The sequence below is a fragment of the Microchirus variegatus genome (genome assembly GCF_963457635.1).
Source record: "Microchirus variegatus genome assembly, chromosome: 11".
Taxonomy (NCBI): domain Eukaryota; kingdom Metazoa; phylum Chordata; class Actinopteri; order Pleuronectiformes; family Soleidae; genus Microchirus; species Microchirus variegatus.
This window is the reverse complement of record NC_139812.1, coordinates 23,792,102-23,819,254: the sequence shown is the minus strand read 5'-3', so window position 1 is coordinate 23,819,254 and position 27,153 is coordinate 23,792,102. Positions and strand designations below refer to the sequence as shown.

Genomic DNA, 27,153 nt, shown 5'->3' with positions numbered 1-27,153 from the left:
TGGAGTGTTTGTTTTGAAAGTTTGGCTAATGTTAACGTACTATTCAACTAAGGACATCACATTAGACCTACATATTATACATTTGCAGATGAGCTAAACGCGCGTGTCGGTTATTATGAATATGTTGCCATAGCAGATGAACTTGTTGAATCTATTCAAAATTCAAGAGTCTTTGTCAATTCTGCTATATATGGTGTGCACGCAGAGGTTCTAAATATACAGTCTCTGCAAAGCGACAGCTGAAGCACAAGGTGTTTGAATGTATTTACAATGGTAGTGCAACTATATACAGAATATTTAGATTTTGAAGTCCGTAGGGCAGCAGCGTGTGTTGTTGAGGCGATGGTTGGGGGATGTGAGGGTGACAGCCTGGTGCATGAAGCTGTTCTTAAGCCCGGTTGGTGCAGCCCTTGAGGCTGAAGAAGTAGCTGTGTGAAGGGATGGTGGGGGGTCGCTCACAATGCCGAGTGCTTTGCAGGCCAGACGGGTTTTGCAAATGTCCGGGACGGAGTGTGGAGGGAGGGAGGGATGGATGAGAGTGGTGCCAGAAGTGATCCCATGTGCTGCTTTCACGACACGTTCCAGGGCTTTTCCTGTTGGATGTGGAGCAGCGTCTCATCCACAGTGTGATGCAGCTGCTCAGGGTGGCGTCCCTGTAGACGGGAGCACATGATGTGTCGTTTCCGGGGCCGTTAGGTGCACGTACGCCCAGAAACCTGGTGTTGTGTCTGCATTGTGATTCTCGACCATGCACTTGCACCAAGCTGAGGCTGCCAAGTAAGTGTGTGTGTGAGTCAGTGAGGTCGTAGCAGTTGTAATCACCTCTCCATCTTGATAAATACTCTTCAGTGTTGGACCGAAGGAGCAGCTTTAGGTTTCTTTCTGCTGTGTTTCTAAATCTCCTCTCTGTGTGAATCTGTGTATCACTGAAACACCACCCCACCCCCCCCACCCACCCCTACACACTCACCCTGCCCTGATCAATGCTGGTTTCTTATTACTGGCATTTATCTGACCTTCCCCGTTGTCTCCTTGCTTTTTGGTTTAATAATCTTGTCATTTTTATGCTGCAGAGCTCGATGGGCGAGGCACCAGCCGCACACATTAGGAAGCAGCCTCGTGTCGAGGAGCACTTTTAAATGCCGTCAGTGGCGCTGCAGATGGTTGCATTAACTGAAATAAGAGTTACAAAAAAAAAAAAAAAGCCTTTTGTGTAACTTCACTGCTCCATACTGAGTCGCTGCAGCTGTTATTGTTCTGTCACAGCACTCTGCTGCCTTTTGTGGAATCCACGGCGGGGTTGAACGATTTAAATATATAATCACTGAATTTTCACAGATATCTGCGTCTGTGAAGCGACTTTTCAGTCGTCACTGTGTTGTAGATACCATCAGAATGTTAACGACTCTTTGTTCTAATGCAACGATGAGAACTTCAATGCAGGAATTGTTTCTCATGTGTATTTATTACGGAAGAAAATTGTAGAATCTGATCTTTCATTGACATCATAGTAATAAACTCTGGGTCAGACGTGCTCCATAAAGCGGCGTTTCCAAATTCTAATTGAAAACATTCACTTGTTCAGCCTTAAATTTATGCTCCTGAATTTCAGGTCTTTGTGGTGAGGGGAAAAAAGTAGAATTTTGGCACATGTTTGAGGCCATCGCTGGTGATTTATTACACTGTGACGGTGCTTTGCTGAGACAAAAAAAAAACCCTTTCCCCTGTGGTTTGACAGAAGACTGCACTGTTAGGTCAACTGCACCAATATGTGTGTGTGTGTGTGTGTGTGCACATTGTGTGTTATTTTAAAATCCGTGAATGAAAATGAACCAGAATGCACTTGGGATTTTCTTCGAGTTCAGCTCTGCCTTTTGTTTAAGCACTTTTCAAACGCTCCTCCAGCAGCTTCACGCTTGGTTTTCTGTTATTCATTAGAAACTCAGCTGCAGCTACACTACCGTTCAACAGTTAGTCAAGAATATAACATGAAATGAATCAGAAATACACTCATTGTTAATGTGGTAAACGACTATTCTAGCTGCAAACGTCTGGTTTTTAATGGAATATGTACATAGGTGTATAGAGGCCCATTTCCAGTGTTCTAATGGTACATTGTGTTTGCTAATGGTGTTAGAAGACTATTGGATGATTAGAAAACCCTTGTGCAATGATGTTAGCACAGCTGAAAACAGTTTTGCTGGTTCACAACAATCATTGTCAATGTCTTGACTATATTTTCTATTCATTTTGCAACTCTTGATGAATAAAAATGTGACTTTTAATGTAAAACGCCTAAAATGTGTATAGGTGAGCCCAAACTGTTTTAAAAAAAAGATTCATCAGAATATGAAGCTGAAGGAACATCATTTGTTGTTAATTTGGATGATAATGTTATGTCTTTGGTGCTAATCTCCTCGTGTCCTCTGTGTGTCCTCAGCAGGACGGTGGGGTCCGAAAAGACGGTTGTTGTTGAAGTTCAAAACTACCGTCATGCCCTTTGCTGTGGCAACGGGACAGGAAGTGTGTGTGTGAGCGTTCCCCTCACGTCCGTCCTCTGCTGGGATGAACATGCCACTGCACCAGATCTCTGTCATCCCCCGTGATGTCACGTCATCGCGGGTCTCCGGCAGCGGGAAAGCTAAGGACAAGGACAAGGACAAGGACAAGCAGGTATGTGACGGGTTGAAAAATGGACCAGTCGGGTCGCGCTACTTACGGATTATGATTATGTGGCAGTTTTATCCCGTAGTTCCATCGTGTACATGCATTAATGTGTAAACATTTCTTTCACTGGCTGGAATATGTTCTTATATCATCCCTGCTTTAAAGCTCCCATAGAACGGAAGCTTTTTTGGTGTGTATTTGTGTCATTACCTCGATTATGAAGCCCTGAAGGTTTGAAACAAACAGTTCAGCCACTGTTGAGAACGCTGTGTTGTATTGTAATCTCGGGCTCAGCGAGATTTCTGGAAAAACCCGGTCTGGTTCCGTAAGGATCCCGTCTCCTGAACAGCAGATCCTCCTGCTCCGGGCACTAGTCCGAGCACATCCGGTTGCGTACATTGAACCACAGAAGAAGAATAACTTCAGTTGTGGAGGTGTTTCACTTGCGTCTTCTGACTCTGGGTCAAAGGTCATAAAAGGGACTGTGGCTGGGAGTCGTGACAAAGCTATTTTTAAACCTTATTAAAACAATGTTTTGATAATGAGTAGCAGTGCATCCACCGTTCCATAAGGGGGAGCTGTGCTTCTGAGAGCTGGTGTGCTAATTACGTCACTTCCAGGTATTGGCCAATCACAAAACATTTGGGAAAGCTCTCGGTGGCTGGCCAATCACAGCACAGTCTGTCTTCTGGGGGTGAGATTTCAGTCTGAAACAGCGCGGCTGAGGAGAGCTTCAGTGAGGAGAGATTATCGGCTCGTTTCCAGCAACTAGGGAGGTTTTTGAGCATAAAAACAAGTTAATGTATGTAAGTAGACCTCCATAACTAACATATATGTGCAACAGGACCACTCTATGTGAGCTTTAATTGAATTGTGTGGTTGTATTGAAAGAGAGTTTAGCAGTGGTTGAAATGTCAGCTGTCGACTCTAAAAGGGTCTTAAAGTGTTGCAGGGAGAGTAATTCCATCGGCCCTGTAGACGTTCATCAGTAAAAACAATCAGGGACTTGTTGTTGTTATTTCTTTCGTCCGACGCGTCTCAATAACAGCGTTTCTCCATTCCTGTGCTGCCCGTGGCTCGAGCCGAGCTTCTGGCTCTAATGAGGTTGGTCAATATCTGGTGTGCTTTTCCATTTGCACCTGAAGCCGCCTGTGGGCCGTCTGCTCCTGCACTTATTCTGGTCGGCTCTTCACGCTGGTAAATTTATTCATGGTATTTTGTGAATTGGTGTGTTTTTTTATGAGCTACATATTTTTAGTAGATTTTTTCTTCTATTGAAATAGAATTAAAGGGCCTTTGCACACCACGTGCGTTTTGTCTTTTTTTTTTTCTTCCTCGTGTGATTTATTTACACGTTAATAATAATAATATTTTTCCTGCCTGGATTCAGTCAATGTGAGTTGAGGAAATACTGCAGCTTTCCACTCATTCTTTCATCTTCTACTGCGTGCGTGCGTGTGTGCGTGTGTGCGCGCGTGCGTGCGTGTCACCTCTGCAGTTTCGTGCAGAGGTGCACAATAGGTACACTTAGAATGCGTAAAATTTGGCATGAAATTCAAAAATACCCAAATATTCTATTGTGACGTTTAAACTCCAGAACAAAGCCAGCTCTCCTCTTCTTCACTGTTGTCTGTATCCAGGTTTTTCTTTTTTTATTCCTTAAAACCGACTGAGCACCAGCTCAACATCACGAGATGCCGACTCTAAAATTAACCTCACAAATGATTTTATCCGTCACGCTTCCGATGTGCAAAGGCCCGAAGGCGGCGGTGAAAAATAAGACGCTAATCTGGAAACACAGAGGTCTGTTTCTCTGGCTCGTTTTAAGTCGTGTTAAATCGTCACATGCGGCTTTCTCTTCACCCCTCTCTTTACGACAGTGAAGTGCTCTCAGCGTGCAGCGTTGCTTTTGTTTTTTTGTCCTTCTCTGGAACAAAGAAGGGGGCTAAGACATTATGTCCATGCCGCCCTCCTCCTCCTCCTCCTCCTCCTCCTCTTCTCCACGGCCTTGTTGTAGAGGCTGTAAGTGCAGCAGCACAGGTGTTTCTATGGAGAGTGTGCGTGGGCTTTCAGTGGATTTCCTGTAAAAACCCCTGTTTGTTTGTATCTCGGTGTCCAATAAATCATGAAGTACTAAAGTGGAAAAATCCTCAGGTAGTGGGTGACTGAGTATGGAGAGCAACAGGAGCTCAAACCTGTACAGATGATAGGTTGTGCTTGGTGGTATCAACCAAAGATTTATCACTATATTTTTCATAATTTCTGCAGTTTCAAGGTGTATAACGGCGTGTGTGTTTGTCTGGTAACACAACAACTAGGGCTGCTCATTATGGAAAAAAAAAATCACGATTATTTGGGTCAAAATTTAAATCAAAATCCTTTAAAACGATTACTCATTGACTTGAACTTGAAACAAATGGAATTTATTGTATTTGGAAAAACATTAACAATTAAAATGAACCTTAAAATTACTATAAATGACTGTAAATTGTATATATCTATAGTTGCGCTGGATTTCACTGCATGGACAGGAAGTCAGACACCGTTACAACATTAAAAGTGTGACTTTCAGAATAAAAGCCCCCGTTTTGTAATAATCATTTTTTAATTATTTTGTTTTTGCAATCGTTTGATGGCCATAATTGTGAATTGAAAAACACGTTTAGATCAATTACTACCACCCTATTTACTACATAAACGATTGTTACTCTAACACATGTTCAGGTGATAATGGAGTGCAGCTAAATTGGGTTAAAATACGCTACCATTCAAAAGTTTGGGCTCACCTATACAATTTTTGTGTTTCCCATTAAAAGTCAGACTTTTATTCATCAAAAGAGTTGCAAAATGAATAGAAAATATAGTCAAGACATTGACAAGATTAGAAATAGTGATTTTTATTAAAAATAATAATTTTGCTCTTTCGTCAAATAACCAGCAAAACTGTTTTCAGCTGTGCTAACATCATTGCACAAGGGTTTTCTAATCATCCAATAGTCTTCTAACGCCATTAGCAAACACAATGTACCATTAGAACACTGGAAATGGGCCTCTATACACCTATGTACATATTCCATTAAAAACCAGACGTTTGCAGCTAGAATAGTCGTTTACCACATTAACAATGTATAGAGTGTATTGGCCTCATGTCGGCTGAGATTGGCTCAGTCTCCCCATAACCCTCGTGTGGAGGATAAAGCAGTAGGCGATGATTGAGAGTATGATTCTCATTGTTCCAGTCACTCGTGCTATAGTGTAATTTTATTTAAATTTAAAGTGATAATAGTCATTTTGAAAATCGCCACGCGAACAATGAAAATGAAACGCCTCGTTCCTGAGTGAAGGTCCATAGAATAAACTCCATATGTTTCAGCCCCCTAGTGTTGGGACACTCACAAGCTGTAATTTGGCACCGTTGTATTAATCTTAACACAGACACACACACACACTGATGACTCAGTTTCTCGCCTGACTGCCTCTGTGCTCATTGTGAAACTCAAAATCCGTCCATTTTTCTCACTACAGAAGTGAAAGTGAACATGGATTTGTTTTTCCTCGTGTGTGCTGTTGAATAAAGGTGTGACTTTATTTTTTTTTTTTAAATACCTATACAGTGCACGATTCACAGGATTAAACGGGATGTGAGACTCTGAGAAGTCGTCATAGGTTAAGGTTATCTCACTCAGCTGGGGAATAAAAAAAAAAGATGAACCCTGCAATAATATCCTGGGAAGAAGTCCTGGGTGAAACTCTGAGACGTGAAACTCTGAGATTTCCCTGGTCATCAACACTCTGGCTGTGAATCTGTACTTTTTAGCCCCTGAGGAACAACTTCAATGGATCCTGCCTCTCTCTCTCTCTGTCTCTCTGGGATTATCAGAGAGGACAAGAAGAGGCTGGAGAACAGTGTTTTCTTTGAATGCTGATCAGCTTCAGGGACATGGACGTGCATTAGTGTGTGTGTGTGTGTGTGTGTGTGTGTGTGTGTCTTCCTGAAGATTAGTCACAGAACACAGGCCCATCTGACCACAGCCACAGCACAACTGCTCTCTTAGTTGCTCCGAGCAGCAGAACTTTCCTCTACTTAGAATTCACAGTTAGTCAGATGATTCTTTTTCAAAGAGCAACACATCTTTTAACTGTTGCTCTCCCCCCCCCCCCCTCCCTCCCTCACTGGCTGCTCCGCTCCTCTGTCTCCTCAGGTTTATTTGTCTTTGCCTGAAATCCTCTTTGACTCGTGTGCTGCGGTGTTTCTGCAGATATAAACGTGTTGTGTTGAGAAATGTACGATTTTTAAAAGAACTGGAAGGAACAAGGAGTTTCTTTTTTTTGGAGGGAGGGAAAAAAATATTGAAATTCCTTGACGGTTCACAGCTTAAGCAAATAATGTGGTCAGATGTGTTTGAGTCTGGGCTTTTTGATAAGGTGTGCAGCCAATGGATTATGCATGAGTTGACAAAAAATAAAAAAAAGAAGAAGAAGTCAGGCTCAGGCTGGCAGATGGGTAAAGAGAAAAGCCCCCCCCCAAAAAAATAGAAATAAAACTGTGATATTTACTGTATTAGTCATATGCTGTTGGTGTTTGCAGGTTATTAACCTCATATGCAGCTAATGATTCTTTTTTTAATCATCAATTTAGTCAAATATGTCGATTGTTACCCCCCAAACCTTAAAATTATGACTTCCTCCTATCGTTTGCTTTCTTTTTTCCCTTAATTCAGACTTCGTTACGCGCTCATAGAGACGAGTAAAACAAAAACACAAATTTGATGCCTCTGTTATCACCTTAGGGGGGCGCTATAGAGCCCTTGAGCAACGCACAGGTCTTGGACCTATGCCAATATTGCATTTTTGCCAGACCTGAACTCCATGCCAAATTTCTAGAGTTTTTATGCACGTTAATCCCCTCAAAAATGACCGGAAAGCCACGGATATAATGATAATCTGAAGGATTAACAAAAGGCTCCTCGCACAACCTTGTGCTCGGAGCTGGTTCAGCCGCAAATAAGACACACAATTCAAATACGGAAAAGTATTAGGGCCACATGTAAAATGACTTTAATCTCAGAATTCATTCTTCTTTATGTTACTTTTTTTTGTTTACCTGTGACCCTAATAGTCTTCTTTATTTATATCTATATTTAAATTATGTTCTTTTATTCTATATATTTCAGAATTCCGACTTTAATCTCGGGATTCTAAATTTTTCTTTAATCTCAGAATTCATACTGTTTCACTTTTTTTTCCCTTTCTTTCAATTTTTTTTTTTATATGTCGCCCGAATACTCATAATAATAATTCATGATAGTTTTTATGCCAGAGATTATTATGAGATTAAAAGATGAATTTTGACTTTAATCTCAGAATTCATTCTTTTTTATGTTATTTATGTTATTTATTTTTTACCTGTGGCTCAAATATATTTGAATTATGTTAATATATATATATGCATATAAAGAAAATCAGAATTTGGAGAAAAGTCATAATTCTGACTTTTTTCTCACAATTCTGAATTCTTCTTTCATCTCAGAATTCATAATGTTTCACTTATTTTCCCCTTTCTTTAATTTCCATAATAATAATTCATAATAATCTTTATGACAGACGTAACAAATACTAACAGACACCGAAACACATTCGACTAGTTTGATTATTATAGAATGCAAATCAAATTCAACACTGTTGTTATTTACTGAAAATAATTTACATTGCAAAGCTTCAGTGCACACAGCTGTAGCGTTTCCTGTTCACAGTTCAGTGCGCACACACACACACACACACACGACCGCAGTCTAATATTGCGTGTGCACGTGTTGTTCTGCAGACCGTGACACTTGATATCCGCCCTCTCGATGCTGCTGCATGTATTTTTCATGCGAGTCCGCAGATCGCTGAAAGCTTCGTCCTTGGATAAGCGCGAGCGAGCGAACGTCCGAGTCAAGGGCGGAGGAGCAGAGGAAGACGCTGATGTTCACTTCAGATGTTTCATAGAAAGCCACAGACGAAAAGCATCTGTGAGACATCAAACACTGACCAAAGAAAACAGTCCTGCCCTCAGGCTGTACCAGGTCTGTGTAATGTGTCTGTCTCTGCTGATTAATCAAAGAGCTTCTACTACAGTGACACCACTTTAGTTTGCTCTTTGAAGTTTACAAACTGGATTTCCACCCACTGAAACTCTGTGTTTTTGCATTGTGAAGAACCCAGAAACTGGTAGATTTTCTGTTGTTGACCAAGATTGTGACTTACAGATTAAATGAGAAGTCGTGTACGTTGTTATTTAGATTATTTTTACATTTAAAGGTGCCATATGTAATACTGTGGCCAAAAACGGTTACTACATTCAAATTCAAAATACCGAGGTCTTTTAGGTTTCGTTTTCTGACGTAACTGGCAACCCGTGGTTGCTCGGCAGCTGAGACTCTACTGACTGCAATGATTGGTAGACGGCGGTAGGTGGCGCAACTTGCTAAAAACATGATTTCAAAACCTAAACGTGATTTGCAGTCTGCAAAAAAAAAATGTAATGCAAATATTTTGAACGTACTGTTGTTGACGGAACGAAGACGTAGCCGGTACGCGACGCGATCGGAATCGGCGGTAGCTAACACTAGCTACGTGGTAGAATGGTAGCTACAGACTAAAGTGGATGCACGTCACTTCTGATGCCGCGACGGATACGAATTCAGTTGACTCTCGGGGGGAAGATGCTTTGTAATCGTATCTGATTGACCGAGACATTCAGATTGAAACAGATCAGTAAAAATCGGAGCAGAAGTTTAAAGTAAACACATTAAAATACAAAAACACTAGCCGAACTGAAGATTTTCCTTCCTCTCGCTGGTGTTTGTGGAAGAGCGTTCGCGCTGCAAAGTTGAGGCCGTCGCACAAACGGCACAATGTGGTCGCGTGTTTGCTGTGCACTTTACAACAGACGCACACTTAAATGCACAGCTGGCTCTAAGCTCTGTGTGTTATACAGGAGAGCGTGTAGTCGTCGTGTCGAGCGTCTGAAAGCTGCTCATTAAATTCAGTCAAAAGTCGTGTTGGTCTCCGCAGTCGTTTTCAGAGACGGTGAAGCAGATGGCGACCAAACGGTGTTTGGCACGTTTTGGCTCGTGTTGGAACACGACTCAAAAAATATATACAGTGTATAACATTATTGTTGTTTTTAGATATGCTTAAAAGCAGTAATGGTTACATATTAGATCTTTAATTCTGCTAAAGTGTTTATAAAATGCTGTTTCTCTGCCTCGAGGCACGGACACGGTTTCCTCCTAACGCTAACAGTTGGCCGATCTAAAACTGTCCAAAAAAAAATCATTCCCCTCCAGATTTGGCTGCCCAGAGGCACGCGAGCAAATGGAAATACCAAGATAATTACCCAGAAAGCATTGGGGCTGGGTGTGTGTGTGTGTGCGAGGCATAAAATGCTGCATGATCAGGGAGAATTAGTATCGACCTGTTGAGAGACTGTAGGACGTTAACTGGAGGTGGAAATTAAGGATTTTCGTCCTTTTTCCAGAACGACGAAATAACCTTTTTACTACTTTCACCCCCGTTTGCTGTGTTCATGAAAAATAAAATAATAAAAATCTTTAAAATGATGTCACACACACACACACACACAGCCTGAGACGTTGCGCCTCGCTCTGTCTGTAAAGCAGAAGCTGCTAAGAGAAGATAACACACACAGGCAAAATGACATTCTCTCTCTGTTCCGGCAGCAGTGTTCTTAAAAGTATGAATTTTGTGTGTCAGCAAACCATTATTTATACAAATCCTCCCCCTTTTAAGGAATTCAGAAAGACGTCACAAACTGTGTAAAAACATCGTGTTAAGATGCTGATGTACAGAAGAAAACACTGTCACTTTCTGACTGTTGTTTCGAGGGCTTTATATCGTACGTTGATTTCATGGATCTCCGTTCAGGGTGTGAAGGATCTGTTTCCTTATTTTCCAGACGTAATTAAGAGCAATTCAATGTCGGAAGCGGTGAAAAGGCTTCTCCGTCACATCCGTGCACTTGATAAACGACTTAAACGGCCTTGACTCTATGACAAAGAGACTCACCGTTTTTGGCACAAACTTGGAGGATTCACTACCACAGGGGTGTGTGGTTGTGTGTTTAAAAGAAACAGAATTAAATGTGGACGAGGCGACCGGGGCCTTCCTTTGAGGGCCTTTGACTGCTGTGCTAAAGCTTCATTAGCTTCTGTGTGATGTAATCTGTGTGCTTTTATGTTTATTCTCTTCACTCCATAGCAGTTACAGTCAGTTTTACATACAGTATGAACTTGACCCTGTGTCGCAGCTGGAAATAGAGCAGGGCAAATAATTAGTCCCCTCTGCTGCGACATGTCACCATGTTGTATGATACCGGTGTGAGGCGGCGGCGGCGGCGGCACGTTCTTTTCTTTGAGTTATCAGCTCTTGGTTACAGAAGAGCAGCTATTAACATGAGAGGCTTTTTGCGGGAGACAATATCTTTTAATTAACCCCCTTACCTCATCACTTTGTCTTCACCCACACACACACACACACACACACACACACACACACACACACACACACACACACACACACACACACACACACACACACACACACACACACACACACACACAGAAATGCAGGTAATTGTGTTCTGCCTCATTAAGACCAGGCTTAGGTCCACATGAGGACTACCGGTCCTGAAAAAGTCAGTCGGTACGTTTACATGCACAGTTTTAATCGAGCTCAGGCCGTAGTCTGACTAAGACGGGCAATCCCGTATTGAATCAGTTTCCTGTTGACATTTTATGTCACAGAAAAACAAGGTTTCGTACCTGCTGTACATGTTAATCGTTAGATGGAGCATGGTCCGACTCCAGTCCTACTATGCAAATAAATGCAGCAGTAAATGGACTAAGAATGACATTATCCAGGTCTGTTAGTCCGACTAAGACTACCTCTATTTTAGTCGTACTCGCATGGTTACATGACATAATAAAACTCATTATTTATTCTTTTAGTCCAACTAAAATTGCATTTTAAAGGCATTACCTTTTTAAAAAGTCTACTTGTAGTCCAACTCCAGTCCCACAAAGCGCAGGAGGAATTGGACTATGAATGTTAGTCCAACTAAGGCTCGCTCGATTTTAGTCAGACTAACGTGTTTACATGACATTAAGAAAACCAAATGATTGTCTTAGTCTGACTAAGCATAATGATAGACTAAGCACAGGAGCATTTGGACTATGAATGTTAGTCCAAGTAAGACTAACTCAATTTTAGTCATGTGTTTATATGACATTAAGAAAACCAAATTATTGTCTTAGTCCGACTAAGATCAGACTTTTAACATGCATGTGAGTGTTTGTACCAAAGATCTTCCTGAAAAGGCACCAAAAACACGCACGGAGACAAAAACACAGTCACAAATGAACACTTTACTGTCGAGACCCTGACGGTAAATTAATGTCAAGCCCTTCGTGTACAATTTATGACCTTCATGATTCACACATCATGTGGGATGTTGTTTAACCCAATTTGAGAGATGCAGAGCTTTTTTAAGTCACTCACCTATGAGAATTTGTTCAGGCTGTCGCACGCTGCAGGAACAGAAACTCAAAAGCTCTCAGCTGTGAAAGACTCCAATTTTCACCAGAATACAGAATACATTTAAGGGAACATATGTAATGTTTTTTTCCTTCCCTCCTCCTCCTCCTCCTCCTCCTCCTCCTCCTCCTCCTCCTCCTCCTCCTCCTCCCTCAGAGTCACCAAGGCACATCACTCAGATTGTGAATGTCTCTGTTGGAGTGACTCTAGTGCACAGAGATAAGCAGACACAGTCGTGCAGACTCACAGAGATGAGGAGACATGGAATCACCACATGGAAAAGCTTAATTTGCCGCTCCGCTCTCCGTCACTCGTCTGTTCTCCGTCAGGTGTGTCCACAGAGCGTCTCGGGGTGTGATTTGATTGCCTGTGACGTGCTGACTTGACTCGTTGTGTTCCTGACACACGACCCTTAAACACTGAGTGGTAGAAGAAGTGCTCTGTGACTCTTCTAACTCCGTCCTCCTGTGGACTCGCACTGCAGATGTTTCCCCCCCTCACTGCTGCAGCCTGTTGTCTGGTTCTGTGGAGTGCGACACACAATGGCTGCTCGATGTATGGACGTATTCATGTAGAGCCTCGCACCCCAGTCGTCCTACAGTCGAGGACTTGTTTGTTTGTTTGTTCTCTGGTCTTTTGTGCATTCAGTGAAAGCTCTTTTCGGATTTCACACTAAATAAATGATGGACGCACACATTTTTTATTACTTTTCACTTCTCAAGCTGCACATGAGTTCTATGAGCCTGATTTAAGAACAACGCCGCACTTGTTTTGAAAACAAGCAAACAGAATCGCTCGTGTCGGCCTGTCTGACCTGAATTTTTTACAAAACCAGAACTTTAAAGTCTGAGAACGTGGTTTGTTTGCTTTACTCCAGTTAATGATGTTTACGTTCAAAAGAGAGAGAGAGTTTGTTCCTTTTGTTTTCTGCACAGTTAAAGGGCCACGTTGTAACGTTGAAGTGCAATAATTTGATATTTTATAAGTATTATACCAGAATGAAAACCTCCTCTTTTTTTAAACCACCTCCCAAATTATCATCCACTGCTGCAGATTAGCATTCTTAATGTCACTGCTGATGGATTTACTGTCGTGACCACGCTGTGAACTCTTTCTTTGGTTATGGTCTGGATGTCTGGGTGAACGGGCAAACGCCTGCAGGCTTCTTCTCTTTCTCTCCGTGTGTGTGTGTGCGTGTGTGTTACTACAGTAAACGTGTCTGCCATGACGGTGCACTGCACATATGGTGAGATTAGCACCTCGGTCGATTTACGTACGAGTGTTTTTCTTTTGTTATGAGAAGCTGCGTTAACCCTTTAGATGCACCTTCAAAAAATAAAAGTCCCATGAACACACACTTAGAGCAGTGAAATTTGTTCATAAAAAAATTTAATTTATTGATGTATTTTTACATTTTAAACCAACATTACTCCTTTGCATACACACATACACATATGGATGCGTTTAACGCTTACATTTCCTTCATTTTATGATCTAAATAAGGAAAATAGTTGAATTATTTTCAATATACTTCATGCAAACTAGATTATTTTTGGTTATATTATTGCAGCCTGGTATAATATGACAGATTAGTAGGTGCATTTGTTTATATGCATGATTTATGGCAGATTTGATTAAATACTCACGTTAACACACCTGGAGCACCAAAATGTGCTCATTAAAAATGAATCTAAAAAAGTTTTATAGATTTTTTCTTTTTTTTTTACATTATAATTAATGAAGTTTTTAACCCTTATATTGGCAAGTTTTTGTGGAGATGCCTCAACAAATAGTGAATGGGTTGGTGTGTTTTAATTAACGTAGACTATAAATAAAAAATTACATGAAACAATATGCAAGAAAAATAAGAATAGGTTTTAAGGACTTTTTCCTCATCGAACATGACTGGACGGAGAAGTAGAACTGGATTTTCTGAGAGAGTTGTGTTCACAACAGCAGCAGGAGAATCTCTGGGAGTTTCCAGGTGAGGGAGTGGCATTTGGCTCCAGGACACCCATCTTTATCTGGAGTTTCTCACATGAGCTCTCTGGACGTTACCCAGAGATTCCACTTGCATAGTTGGCAGGATAACATTGGTGTCACACCTTTGGACTCTCTCAGCAGAATTTCCAGACCATTACTTCTCACTCATGGCACGTTTCCACTCGCATAGTACCTGGTACCTGGTACTTTTTATTAGTACCTGCTCTGGCGAGGTTCCAAGGGAGCTGAGGTGATTACTATGCATTATTACTATGCCGAACAATGCCGAACTGTAGATCCATTAAAAAGACTTAAGAATCCTAAAAAATGTGGGTTAATCTCTAACAATTAGCAGGGAAATGTCTAAAATCTCAATATTTGACACAGGAGTCTGGTGTTTTTCGTGACAACACAAACCATGTATTCGAATCCAGTGACTGTGTCAGACGGAGTCTGTGTTCCGGTCATGGAGGAAGTACTGAACAAATAGTTTTAATGAACTGATTCTCAAGTATACAATGACGTCAGTTTCATGCAGCCGTGCAGCGATGACTCCGCCCACGTTAAGTCGGCACTATTTTTGTAGTGGAAAACCAACGTAAACAAACCTGAAAGGGGCATAGGCATGTCCAAAATTATTCTGCTTAGACTTATTTTAAGTTGAATAAATGAGCTAGTTAAATGTTGACCGTCTGTAACCTTAGTCCACAGATTGCGTGGACAGTCTACAGTCACGTGGTCATTACTTCTGTAAATGGACGTTATCTTCACTGTGTGTGTTAAGCAGAGCAAATGTTTGACACAGTTAAAGTACACTTAAAGGTGAAGTAAGTAGTTTATAGTGCCATCTAGAGGAGAGGCTGAAATTTACAACAAAGAACTGCTGCTCTGCTCACCCCCTCCCTTCCCTGAGCGCTACGGTATCCGCAGCCGGTCAAATGTCGAACTCGTCGTCTTTTTCCGTGTCAGCAGATGAGGTTCGTGAGGTGAGGGAGAGGGCGGAGCTACCGCGGCCGTAGCAGACGAAGCGGAGAGAGAGGAGGCGGGACTTCCGCTACAAGTAAAGAGACGCTTGATTTGTTCTCTCGCGTTTGTCCTTACAGGCTCCGGTAGAAACATGGCGTCTCGCTGCTAACAGTGACTATGCAACCGCGGTCCGCGACCGTGTTATTTTACATGACTTTTTGAAACACTACGAAAATGAAACAAAAACTATTATACAGCGACTAGACAATGCAGGAGCACATAATATGTATAAAAAAGTGGATTTTGGGTTCTATAAACCCATAAATACTACATAGTGTCCCTTTAAATAAATCTTGCAGTGTGCAGCTGTATTAAAAAAAAAGAAAAAATTAAAGAACCGAAAGCAGCGGCACTAAAAACACACGTTTTATTGTTTCACTTCCTCGTCACAACAGTCGCATCAGTTATGCTGCCTTTACCGTTACCTGTCTCACGCAATCGTACTTTACCACAAGGAAAAATCTACGTCTTATGTTAAAAAGAAAGATGTTCACACAAAACACTGTTTACTACCTCGTAAATGTCTGCAACCTGAAAATGGAACATGTTTTAAAGTCTTCAGTAGACGTGCACGGTATCTCACAACAACAAAAAGTGAGCTGTATTAATACTGCTACACTATAAAGACCTAAAATAATTATATACTGGTTTATTTTAGCCACGAGATTCACGATTTGACCGGTTTCCACTCGCTTTATCGTCTACTTCCCGCTAAATGGGAAGGCAGTTGACAAAATTGTAATTCTGGGCTAACGGCACTTAGCGGCGTTAACGTAACGCATATCAGCATGACACGTTTCCATGACGACTGACCAGAAAAAGACGTGCGTGACGTCATGTTTACGTACCGTGGTACCGGAGTCCAGCCACCGTTTTACCAGTTAGCTCAGTTAGCTCAGTTAGCTCCTTTAGCGCCGTTAGTCGGTTAGTCGTCACACGCGATCGTGTGTTAGCGTTGACGCCGTTAACATGCCCAGCACTAATTGGAACAATTCGTACTTATTAATCTTCTACTTTCGTCTAAAAGGGGACGTAATTTACAAAATTGACAATTCTTTTGGAGACGAAGCTAAAAATATATAAATATAACAAAAATATTTAACACTGCCAATGACACCGTTAACCGCCGCTAACGTGTTAACGTTCCCAGCTCTACACCACATGTTCTGATGAAGAAGACGTGACTCGTGTTATAATAACGTAAATCTGGGGTTAAACTCAGTTTTCTTCCGTCCTGCCTCGCACAGAAAGATCAGAATAAATAAGCTTCAGTTAAATAAAAATATACAAAGTCTGTTGTAAACATGAAGGAAGCTGGAGAGACGGGAGCGTGCCGTTACCGTAGAAACAGAGCGAGGGCTGAGCGAAGGCTACTGTAAGGAGAAGAGAGAAGTGGCTGAGGATAAACAATGTGTGTTGTTCACCACAGACGTGCTTCAGCTTTGCTCCTGTCAGAGCTGTCAAGTGTTTGACGTGCTACGAGGCGCTGTGGTTTCCCCCTCATCTCCGCTTTCACTGAACATTCAAGTGATGTTCTGTGTTTTCTCAGGACCGACGCCGTCCTCCAGCGATGTAGGTTTCAGATCTGGGGGAAAAAAAAATTGTCTGGTCTTGCTTTGTAAAAGCGTGAGGAGTGAGGAGTGAGGAGAGGAGTGGATCCTCTGCTGTCGGACCTCGTGTCGTTTTGATTGATGTGTTCATTTGTATCCACATCACACACACACACTTGAAGAGGCTGGTGGCTGCCCTGTTATCTGTTACCTCAGGGTCATGCTGCCTGAGCTGACAGCGATCAGACTGTTTCCTCTGAGCGCTCTCATGTATGAACACACGTTTCCTCTCCTCCTCCCTCTGTCATCCTTGTGATGGTTCTATATGTAAAACATGGAAAATCTCCGGCTATTAAAACAAGACGAACAACAAGGCAGATAAGTCGTCAAAATGGAACATGACTCCATCAACTCTGCTTCAGATACGCCTCCTGTCCATGCCTACCCTGGTGTTTAAGAGGCCACAGCAACACAAGTTTGTAGAGATGTTCCGATACCATTTTTTCTCTCCCGATACCAATTCCGATACTTGCGCTGTGGGTATCGGCCGATAGCTCCTTAACTAACGTCAGCTGATCAATTCTTCTTCGTGCCTCTAAGACAGCAGCTGCCGGTGGCAGCACAGCACAACTGTTTTAAGAGCGACAAAAAGAAGAACTGTGTCAGAGCTAACGGAGCTAACCAGTAAACGGATTCCTATTTCTAATAAGTTACGTGGTATCAGATCGGTGCCTGGACTCCAGGACTCGCCGATACCGATGCCGGCCTTTCCGATACCAATATCGTAACAACTCTACAAGTTTGAAAACAATGCTAATTTGATAATTAGTTGCACGTTAACGGTCAGCTGAGAAAACGAGGTGTTCACACTTAATTTCAAGTTCACTTTCACTTCGTACTTTTCACCGTTGTTGTCTTTTGTTAGTCGTACCTTTTTGAAACCAATCTTGTTTCCCGTTAACATCGACCTCCACATGCCCAGTGTACGTGAATTTGACGTGATATACACTTTCAGGACCCGGTGTGTGCATTTGTTTTCCTCGGGTTCGCCGGTTTCCTCCTCACAGTCCAAAAACATGCAGATTTTGAGGATTAGGCAATTGGGCACTGTAAAATGAGTGTGAGTCACTTTTCTACTACTACACAACACGACTCTACACTGTTTTGGTTGGTTTTCCACAACAATGATATAATACCTCCTCAAAGTGGCCGGAGTCATCACGGCGCTGCTGCATGAAACTGCCCGTGACTTTGTTTTAATACGCGACACAAACACACAGCTAGTGCAGCTTGTAAAGCAGTTATTTTTCGCATGTACTGAATTATTAGAATCAGTTCATTTAAACGATTCATTTGAAATATGGCGTGGTTTCGATCCGGCTCAAGATCGTCAGCTCTCAGCAGTGCTGACTCCATCCGACATCCTTTATTAAATGTTAATATTTTAGACGTTTCCTTGGCTAAATGTTGGAGATTAAGACACATTTTAAGGATTTTTAAGTCTTTGTAATTGATCTACAGTTCGTCATTGTTCAGTTTGATTCTTCTCGGACGGCGTGCTCGTGCCGAGGCGAGTCGATATGATATCTGATATGGAGCGACAGTTTTGTTTACAGTTTACAGCATTGTGATATCAATGTCCTGTGTGTGTGTGTGTGTGTGTGTCTGCCGCCACAACACTGCTCGTGATTTGGTTCTAGGTTCATATTCTATAAATTGTTATTCTTCCGCCATTGGTTTTAGTTTCATAGACCTGCGGTTCATCTTTAATCTGAAGTTCTTGTTTCAGCTGCCTCGTGTCAGGGACGTCACCGCTCTGACACACACACACAATTTCCATTTCCATTAGCACGTTTTTGTTGTTGTTGAAAGCTTCCCCACACACTTGTTCATGTGGCAGCAGTTTGTTGTGTTGATGTTTTGTCTCTTTAGTCTGAGGTGGTTGTCACACTTTCAGAACGCAGTGTCGTCAAGTGGCAGTTTTTTTTTAATTGGTAATGTCTCATTAATTGTTTTTGCTTCTTAGTTTTTCCCTCTTGTTTATATCATTTGTGTGGGCGCTGAGAGCCTGTATATGTATGTATTGTATTGTCGTTCCATTGTGGTCGCATTGTGTGCGTTTTCTTGAAATAGGGATCCATTAATCAATAGTTTCAAAGCTGTCGGATGCAGACAACCCTAGTTGTTTTTCCGTTTTTACTTATTCTCACATTGTGATGAAAGGGATGAATCAGACTGGCGTCTGAGCAGAGGTGGACATGGGAACACGTTTTTCTTCTTCTCTTTCACACTCTTTCGCACAGAAGAATAGAAGAATATTCAGCCCGGCGACTGAAAGCTGAAGCTACGATGACAGAACTGAGCGAGGTCACTGCTGCTGAAAGAGGATCTGAGGCTTTTCTCTCATTGACCGCTCCACGTATTCAGACTGAGCGGCTTCGCTAACAGTTTGAAACTCTAGCTGCAAAAAAAAAGCAGTTTAGAAGAACATAAAGTCCGATGTTTGCAGAATTATTTTTACACTTTTCTTTTCCTGTGAACAATTGATGTCTTAATTATTAACTCACCCATGTGTATTAGCTAGTGCTAGGAACATTAACGCACATTAGCGCACGTTAGCCCTTTAACGCCGTCAACGTTAACGCACGTTAAGTTTAGAAGAACAAACGATGTTTGCATAATTCTTCACTTTTCTTTTCTTGCAAACAATTGATGTCTTAATTATTAACTTGCCCATGTGTTTTAGCTAGTGCTGGGCACGTTAGCGCGTTAATGGCAGTAAATGGCGTCAACGCATGTTAACACACGTTAAGCTTAGAAGAACAAACGATGTTTGCAGAATTCTTCACTTTTCTTTTCCTGCGAACAATTGATGTTTTAATTATTAACTCACCCATGTGTTTTAGCTAGTGCTGGGAACGTTAAATTGCATTAACGCACGTTAGTGTGTTAACGGTGGTTAGCGGCGGTTAACGTCGTCAACATTAACTCACGTTAAGTTTAGAAGAACAAACGATGTTTGCAGAATTCTTTACTTTTCTTTTCCTGCGAACATTAGATGTCTTAATTGTTAACTCGCCCATGTGTTTTAGTTAGTGCTGGGCACGTTAGCACACGTTAGTCTACGTTGGTGTGTTAACGGTGTCAACGTTGACGCACGTTAAGTTTAGAAGAACAAACGATGTTTGCAGAATTCTTCACATTTTCTTTTCCTGCGAACAATTGATGTCTTAATCGCCCATGTGTTTTAGCTAGTGCTGGGCACGTTAACGGCGGTTTCACGTGACTCTCGGTTGTTAAAATGAGTCTCTAAAGTTACGCTAAACTTTAAAAACAGAGGCACACATACGCAGTACACAGGTACGCTGGTTATTTGTAGCGCTGCTCTTTTCGTTTAATAAACACACCGCTCCAGTTTGACTGTAGGCGTGCTAGCGGCGCTAAAGGAGCTAACGGAGCTAACTGCTAAAAGGTGCCTGGACTCCGTTACTGTGGAGACTCATTTTTAACAATCGGGAGTCACGTAAACATGACGTCACGTGCCACTTTTTCCGGTCAGTGGTCATGGAAATGCGCATTAACGTTGACGCCGTTAGCGGCGGTTAGCTGTTAGTGCCCAGCACTAGTTTTATCTCCATTTTTCTCCCTCGCGCTCTCAAATAGATGATTATATCTCTGAAATATGCTGTAAAAATAGTAAAATAAGATGTTATACCCATTACCCACTTAATGGTTAACTGTGCAGATATGTGTAAAGTAGCAGGCAGCTCAGAGGGAAAGGTTAGTGAGCCTGTTGTACGGCCTGAAGTGTGGTGAAAAGAGGCGAGGGATGGTGGAGAATTTCTGTTGCAGCCAAGAGATGTCATCAGGAAAGCGCCACCATCTGCTCCGTCTCCGAGCGCAGGACGCCGTCCAATCTCTCGTGGAAAAGGAAATGGCACTTTACCAACAATATATTTGAATCAAAAGCTGTCGGCACACGGACGCAGATCTGACCGGGCAAATATTGACAGGGTGGTGGAGCTGGTGGTGGTGGACGGAGATTGGAGCAGTGATTGGAACCAGCGAAATGAGAGCTGGTGGAAAGATGTTGATGGAGATGAAATGTAGCGAGATGAAGATTTAGAATATGTTTGTGATGGCGGCAACAGAAAGAAAGAAAAAATAAATTGGTGGTTGGAGTGTGTGGGCCAGCCAGGAGCCATGATATTTTTCACTTTATGCTCATCACTTGAATCGGCGAATGGTATAGTCTGCTGCTCTCCTCTGTGTGTCTCTGCACTACCTTACCTGAGGTGAAGAGGATCGTTTGAGAAAATGTGAGGACTAATAGTTATATTTGGACTATTTCTTTCACAGAGACAACCTTTATGTCCTGTGAAGACGGATCACTTAGCTCTCCACACTCTGCTTAATGTGAGCAGCAGTGGTCGTGAAAGATTGCGTTTTTTTACGATGTTGTTGATGAAACGAACCTTCAGGTCGATCCAAACGTGTACCATGGAAATGCCGCATTGTGGTTTCTCTTCTTTTTTTTTTGTGACACTGCGATTTGCCTTTTAGCTCTTTTTTTTTTTTTACTCGCATTTTCACAGGAAAACAACCACATCACACCTGTGTTGCACTCTCTATACTGGCTTCCTGCTCGTTTTAGGATTTACCCTACCGTTCAAAAGTTTGGGCTCACCTATACAATTTTTTAGTGTTTTCCATTAAAAGTCACACTTTTATTCATCAAAAGAGTTGCAAAATGAATAGAAAATATAGTCAAGTTATTGACACGAATAGCAATAATGATTTTTATTCCAAATAATCATTTTGTCCTTTCGTCAAAGAACCAGCAAAACTGTTTTCAGCTGTGCTAACATCATTGCACAAGGGTTTTCTAATCATCCAATAGTCTTCTAACGCCATTAGCAAACACAATGTACCATTAGAACACTGGAAATGGGCCTCTATACAACTATGTACATATTCCATTAAAAACCAGACGTTTGCAGCTAGAATAGTCGTTTACCACATTAACAATGTATAGAGTGTATTTCTGATTCATTTAATGTTATATTCATTGAAAAAAAGTGCTTTTCTTTCAAAAATAAGGACATTTTAATTGAGCCCAAACTTTTGAACGGTAGGGTATTTAAAAAAATTGTTATTGTTGGTTTTTAAAAGCTCTTATTGGATTGGCACCATCTTATCTCTTGGAACTTCTATTTCACGTCCCAAGATCTGAGGTCTAATAATGGGTTAACCAAGGAAATGAAATCTCTGCCCCCCACCATTGAATATTTTTAAATCGCTTTTAAAGACCCACTTCTCCTTTGCCTTCACTTAACGTCAACCTGGACACTTCTCTGTAGTTTTTTTTTTTTACCCTTTTTAAGATTATGTTTTTCATATACGACAGACATGTTGGGTGACCTCACCGTCACTAAAAACATGGCTGCCAGTATTGACCCAAGAAAAAAAAGCAGATATCGCTCACTTATCGGAATATATGACTGTTTAATTCTATGACATTTATTGTTTATTCTGCTCAGAAACTGCACCAAAGTCCAGAGAGAATTCCATCATTTTTAGCTCACAGAAACTGGAGCTGCTGGCCACGACTGCTGCCTCCTTCAGTGAGCTGGTGTCATTGAGGTCAATCTGAGTAGAGAATTTCAAACACCAAAATCTCTAAATAACACATTTTAAGTGCCTGGTGGAGGTGGGCATGGATCAGTAACTACTGTGTGCTGTGATCTAAAACTGCTGATTTTCTTCTATAGACTTTGGAGTGAAGGGTTTACCAAGTTAGAGAAACTTCAGTTCCCAGATGGTAATGACTGTTAAATGTCGAGAAAGTTCATGAGTCAACCACACCTATTATGTAAACTACCGTTCTAAAGCAAAGGTCTGGTTTTTAATGGAATATGTACATAGGTGTGTGTACTATTTCCAGTGTTCTAATGGTACATTGTGTTTGCCAATGGCATTAGAAGACTATTGGATGATTAGAAAACCCTTGTGCAATGTTAAAAAACATTATTTCTAAACTTGTCAATGTCTTGACTATATTTTGTATTCATTTTGCAACTCTTTTGATGACTAAAAGTCTGGCTTTTAATGGAAAACACACACAAAATTGTATAGGTGAGCCCAAACATTTGAACAGTAGTGCATGTATGTTTTTGTTGGAGATGTCAGTCAAAGTTTGCTGTGTTTCTATAGGGACTTGTTATCTTAGTACATTTTTAACATGTCTGCACGTCAAACGCAGCACAAATGATGGCAGTGGTGTTGAAATGACCTGAATACCTGAGTGACAGTGTGATTACTTCACCTGGTACGCTTCAGTTACCTCAAAGCAAAGTAAGACGATGGTCACTGTCCACCTTTTCCATCATTATAGCATTGTATTGTTCTGTTTTAACTCTATAAACTTCTTTTAGCGCACAGAAATGTTTGTTTTGAAGTTTCATTCAGGGCATGTTCATATCCATGACAGCAGGGGGTAGTAACCTCTGGGTTTGAACCCAAGTGAATTCTGATGCATCAAAGCATTCCCATTTATTTAAAGGAACACTGTGTAGTATTTATGGGTTTATATAACCCAAAATCCACTTTTTATACATATTATGTGCTCCTGCATTGTCTAGTCGCTGTATAATAGTTTTTGTTTCATTTTCATAGTGTTTCAAAAAGTCATGTAAAATAACATGGTCGCGGGCCGCTGTTGCATTGCCGCTGTTAGCAGCGAGACGCCATGTTTCTCCCCGAGAGAACAAATCAAGCGTCGATTTACTTGTAGCGGAAGTCCCGCCTCCACTGACGGAGCAGGAAGTCTGAGGTATAAACAGAGTGGAGGTGGAGTGGCCGCAGTAGCTCGCCTTCTCCCTCGCCGGCTTCTGACAGCTCTACCGCGACCACGAAGAGCTGTCCCTCTACTCGCCCTCTCCCCCTTCCTCTCGTTGTCTGTTCGCCCTCAGCGGCACCGGACGTATCTTGGCTCTGCAAATGTAAATACATTCCCTGCTAACCCCATCTCGAAACGGCTATGTGAAATAACTATCATTACCAGTCATTGCGGTGACAGTTTGTGTGAACATGCACCTAGCTCGCTATTAGCCATTAGAACGCTAACACAGTATGAAAAAAAATAAAATAATTAATTTCGCTATCTTACATGTCTAAGACCAGTGCTAATATGATATACAAAAAACACTTATACATCTGAATAAATACTAGAACCTCATCTGCTGACACGGAGAAAGACGACAAGGACAACATTTGACCGGCTGAGGATACCGTAGCGCTCAGGGAAGGGAGGGGGTGAGCAGAGGAGCAGGTCTTTGTTGTAAATTTCAGCCTCTCCTCTAGATGTCACTATAAACTACTTACTTTGCCTTTACCTTCTTGTGTCATTTTGGGGGGTTATATATGCAAAATCCCTCTCAGTATCTGGTATATGCACTGTTGTTAGTCCACTACTTTCTTATCTGCTTCACTTCAGGCTCTCACTCACATAAATTAAAGCAAGCATCAGATTGCTAAACTAAAATTTCTTTTTTTTTAAAAAACGCTCAGAAAGGCGTAATGTGATTAGTTTGACAGCTATTGTTGTATGACTAATAATACAAGTGTTCATTTTGCTTCTTAACTGTCATTTTTACAAGAAATTCATGATCTTTCTTTTTCTTCATCTGAAGAGAAAGATTTTTTGGGGGGTGAGTGAAGTGAACTCCTGCTGCACTGCAGAGTTTCATCATCATTTTGGTTTTGTTGTCTTATTTTTTTTTCTCTCTTTATCAAATAATTGCCATGTCTTTGAATGTGGATGTTGCACTTGGTCATATTGTGACTTCAATTATTGGGCAAATGAATTGTGCAGCCCGTCTTCAGAACCAGTGTGATGTGTTCTCCATGTCTGCACAGATGCTGTGGCAGATGTTGTCGTCCTATAAACTATATATATATTAAACTTTTGGGTCTGATCCCTCTCAGACATTCAGAATGCAAATGAATTGCAGGCATAAGGCACATAAGACCAAGAGCCTTAAAATGCAAATTGCTGCTGCTGTGGATCGTGTTTATCTAGGAGCCAAATGAGGCCGGACCCTCAGCTGTTGATTGGAATAGTGGGCGTCGTGCACATTCATCTATCATCGGCTCGTGGAATGGGGAGTAAAAGAGGGTAAATAATAAAATCCAAGGTTATGTGGTCTTAGGCACACGTGTCAAACTCAAGGCCCGGGGGCCAGATGTGGCCCGCCACGTCATTTTATGTGGCCCGCGAGTGATTAATTGGTCTTAAAAATCTGCGTCAAAATAGGTCTATGCTGCTTTAAGCTAACTGGTAAACGGTGCCTGGACTCCGTTACTCTAGAGACTTTACAGACCGCTCCAGTTCGACTGTAGGCGCGCTAAAGGAGCTAACGCAGCTAACGGAGCTAACTGGTAAACGCTGTCTGGACTCCGTTACTTTAGAGACTCATTGTAACAATCGGGAGTCATGGCGTAAAAATGACGTCACGTGCGTCTTTTTCCCATCAGTCGTCGTGGAAACATGCTATGCGTTAACTTTGACGCCGTTAACGTGCGCAGCAGTAATAAAGAGGCGGTTTTATTTGTGTTACTTATGCAATGAATAACTTTATAAATCTGGAAAAAGACACTTTAATCAATTCTGTCTTGCAAAGCAGACTGGAGTAGATCATTCTTTGCACACCTATAGATTGAAGCAGAAATCGTAGCCCCTAAAAATCATAATGGAGTCATGAGATAATAAGAGATTCCCACCCCTAGTATCTCTGCAGCATGTGAATAGCGTTGTGGTCCCACTGCTTTACAGATCATCAAAGACTCCAATGCTACAAACAAGTCGAGTTTGGAAGAGACGATAAACCGCCCGAGGAGTTTGCGTTTGCCGTCGTCTTTTGTTCGTCGGCAGCACAACAAACCTTTTTAAAGAGAGCTATTTCGACTTCCTCTGCGTTAAGTGTGCTTTCTCGTGTGAAAATGTGCCTGTTGCTGTTCTGTGAAGTGAGATCAGATGTAAATGGAGTTCAAGTTTGCGACATTTCAAGCCTGCTGTCATTCAACGCCGGAGAGGAGACCTTTCACTGTGGGTGTTGTGACGTGTTCGCCATCAGTGAGTGAGTGAAGGCACTGATGGAAGGTTTAGATGCAGGAGATATAGCTTTGGTAACCTCAGGCGTGCTCGTCTGCCAGGTGCACCCTCCCCACCTCCCCCACCCCCCCCGCTGCGAGTTCACATCCTGCAGGAAAGCTGCTTACGCGACTGAAATCCTGATCAGATCTTTGAAGGCTGCGAAAGTTAAAAGTATAATACCATTGTGTGTGTGTGTTCAGAAGCGATTCTAGAGTCTGTAGGGGCCCTATGCAAAAATTCCCAGGGGGCCCTTCCAACCAGTGTTCATCACCATTATATTAAAAATAAATAAATTCAAAATGAATGAAATAACATGGAAAAATCTTGTAATTAAAAAGTATGTGAAAATATAAATGTCAATAAGGGTTTATGTAAATAAATGTAAATAAAATACTGTAAATAGCTTTTAAAAAACTATATAAACTTAGTAAAATTGCACTGTAAAGAACCCACATTATAAAACAATATAAATATATGGAACAATAAAATACTGTAAAATAAGAGTAAAAAAGATATGCATTACCCTGTAAATAATCCTCTTCATTTTCCAACTTGCAGAACGATAACTTCACACAGGTTAAAGTGAGGTGGGGCCCCTTTAGGGAGGTTTCCTACTGAGATGTCATTGCAAATCACACCCATTGTTTTTTAAGGGAGACGGGGAGACGGCTGTCACTGCACATTTCAGTAAAAACAGCCCTTAGGCTCCGAGTGTCGGGGGGGCCCCCTATCAGCTCGGGGCCCCAAGCAGTTGCCTGTTCACAAGCTGCGCCTCTGTGTGTGTGTTTAGATATCGTGTGTTTGAGACTTCTCTACCTGTTTTGGGTCGTTAATGTGACGCCATCTGTTTAGCAGCAGGTGATGACTGATGATGTCACCGCCAGTGACCCTAAAGGAAGTGAGGTGGATAAGAGAGGAATGCATTTGTTGAAGCGCTGATGTCATTTCTGCAGCGATGCATGTGGAAAGTGAAAAAAAAGTTTGGACACAAATGACAGATCTAAAGAATGTTTTTGAAGACATTCCTAGATGGAAATTAGTTTTTCTTCTTTTATGCTTCATTGCTGCAGGAGAAAGACGACAGCGCTGCTAGCTTAAATACGCTCATCAGGCCACTCCTAGCTTAGCCTGCTCGTTGTTTTTACTTCGACAAAAGCATGCAGCTATTGTAAA

The 27,153-nt window shown here is 41.6% G+C and overlaps 1 protein-coding gene across 1 annotated transcript in view; it reads left to right on the top strand.

Annotated features, from left to right (window-relative positions):
- Positions 1 to 2,538: 2,538 nt before the first annotated feature.
- Positions 2,539 to 27,153, top strand: part of marchf8 (membrane-associated ring finger (C3HC4) 8) — a gene marked incomplete at its 3' end in the record, with an annotated part of 80,362 nt that continues 55,747 nt past the window's right edge. Inside the window, exon 1 of the mRNA XM_083897282.1 lies at positions 2,539 to 2,673. Coding sequence (XP_083753408.1) covers positions 2,566 to 2,673 — 108 coding nt within the window. The 5' untranslated portion in view covers positions 2,539 to 2,565. The remainder of the gene's footprint in view (positions 2,674 to 27,153) is intronic.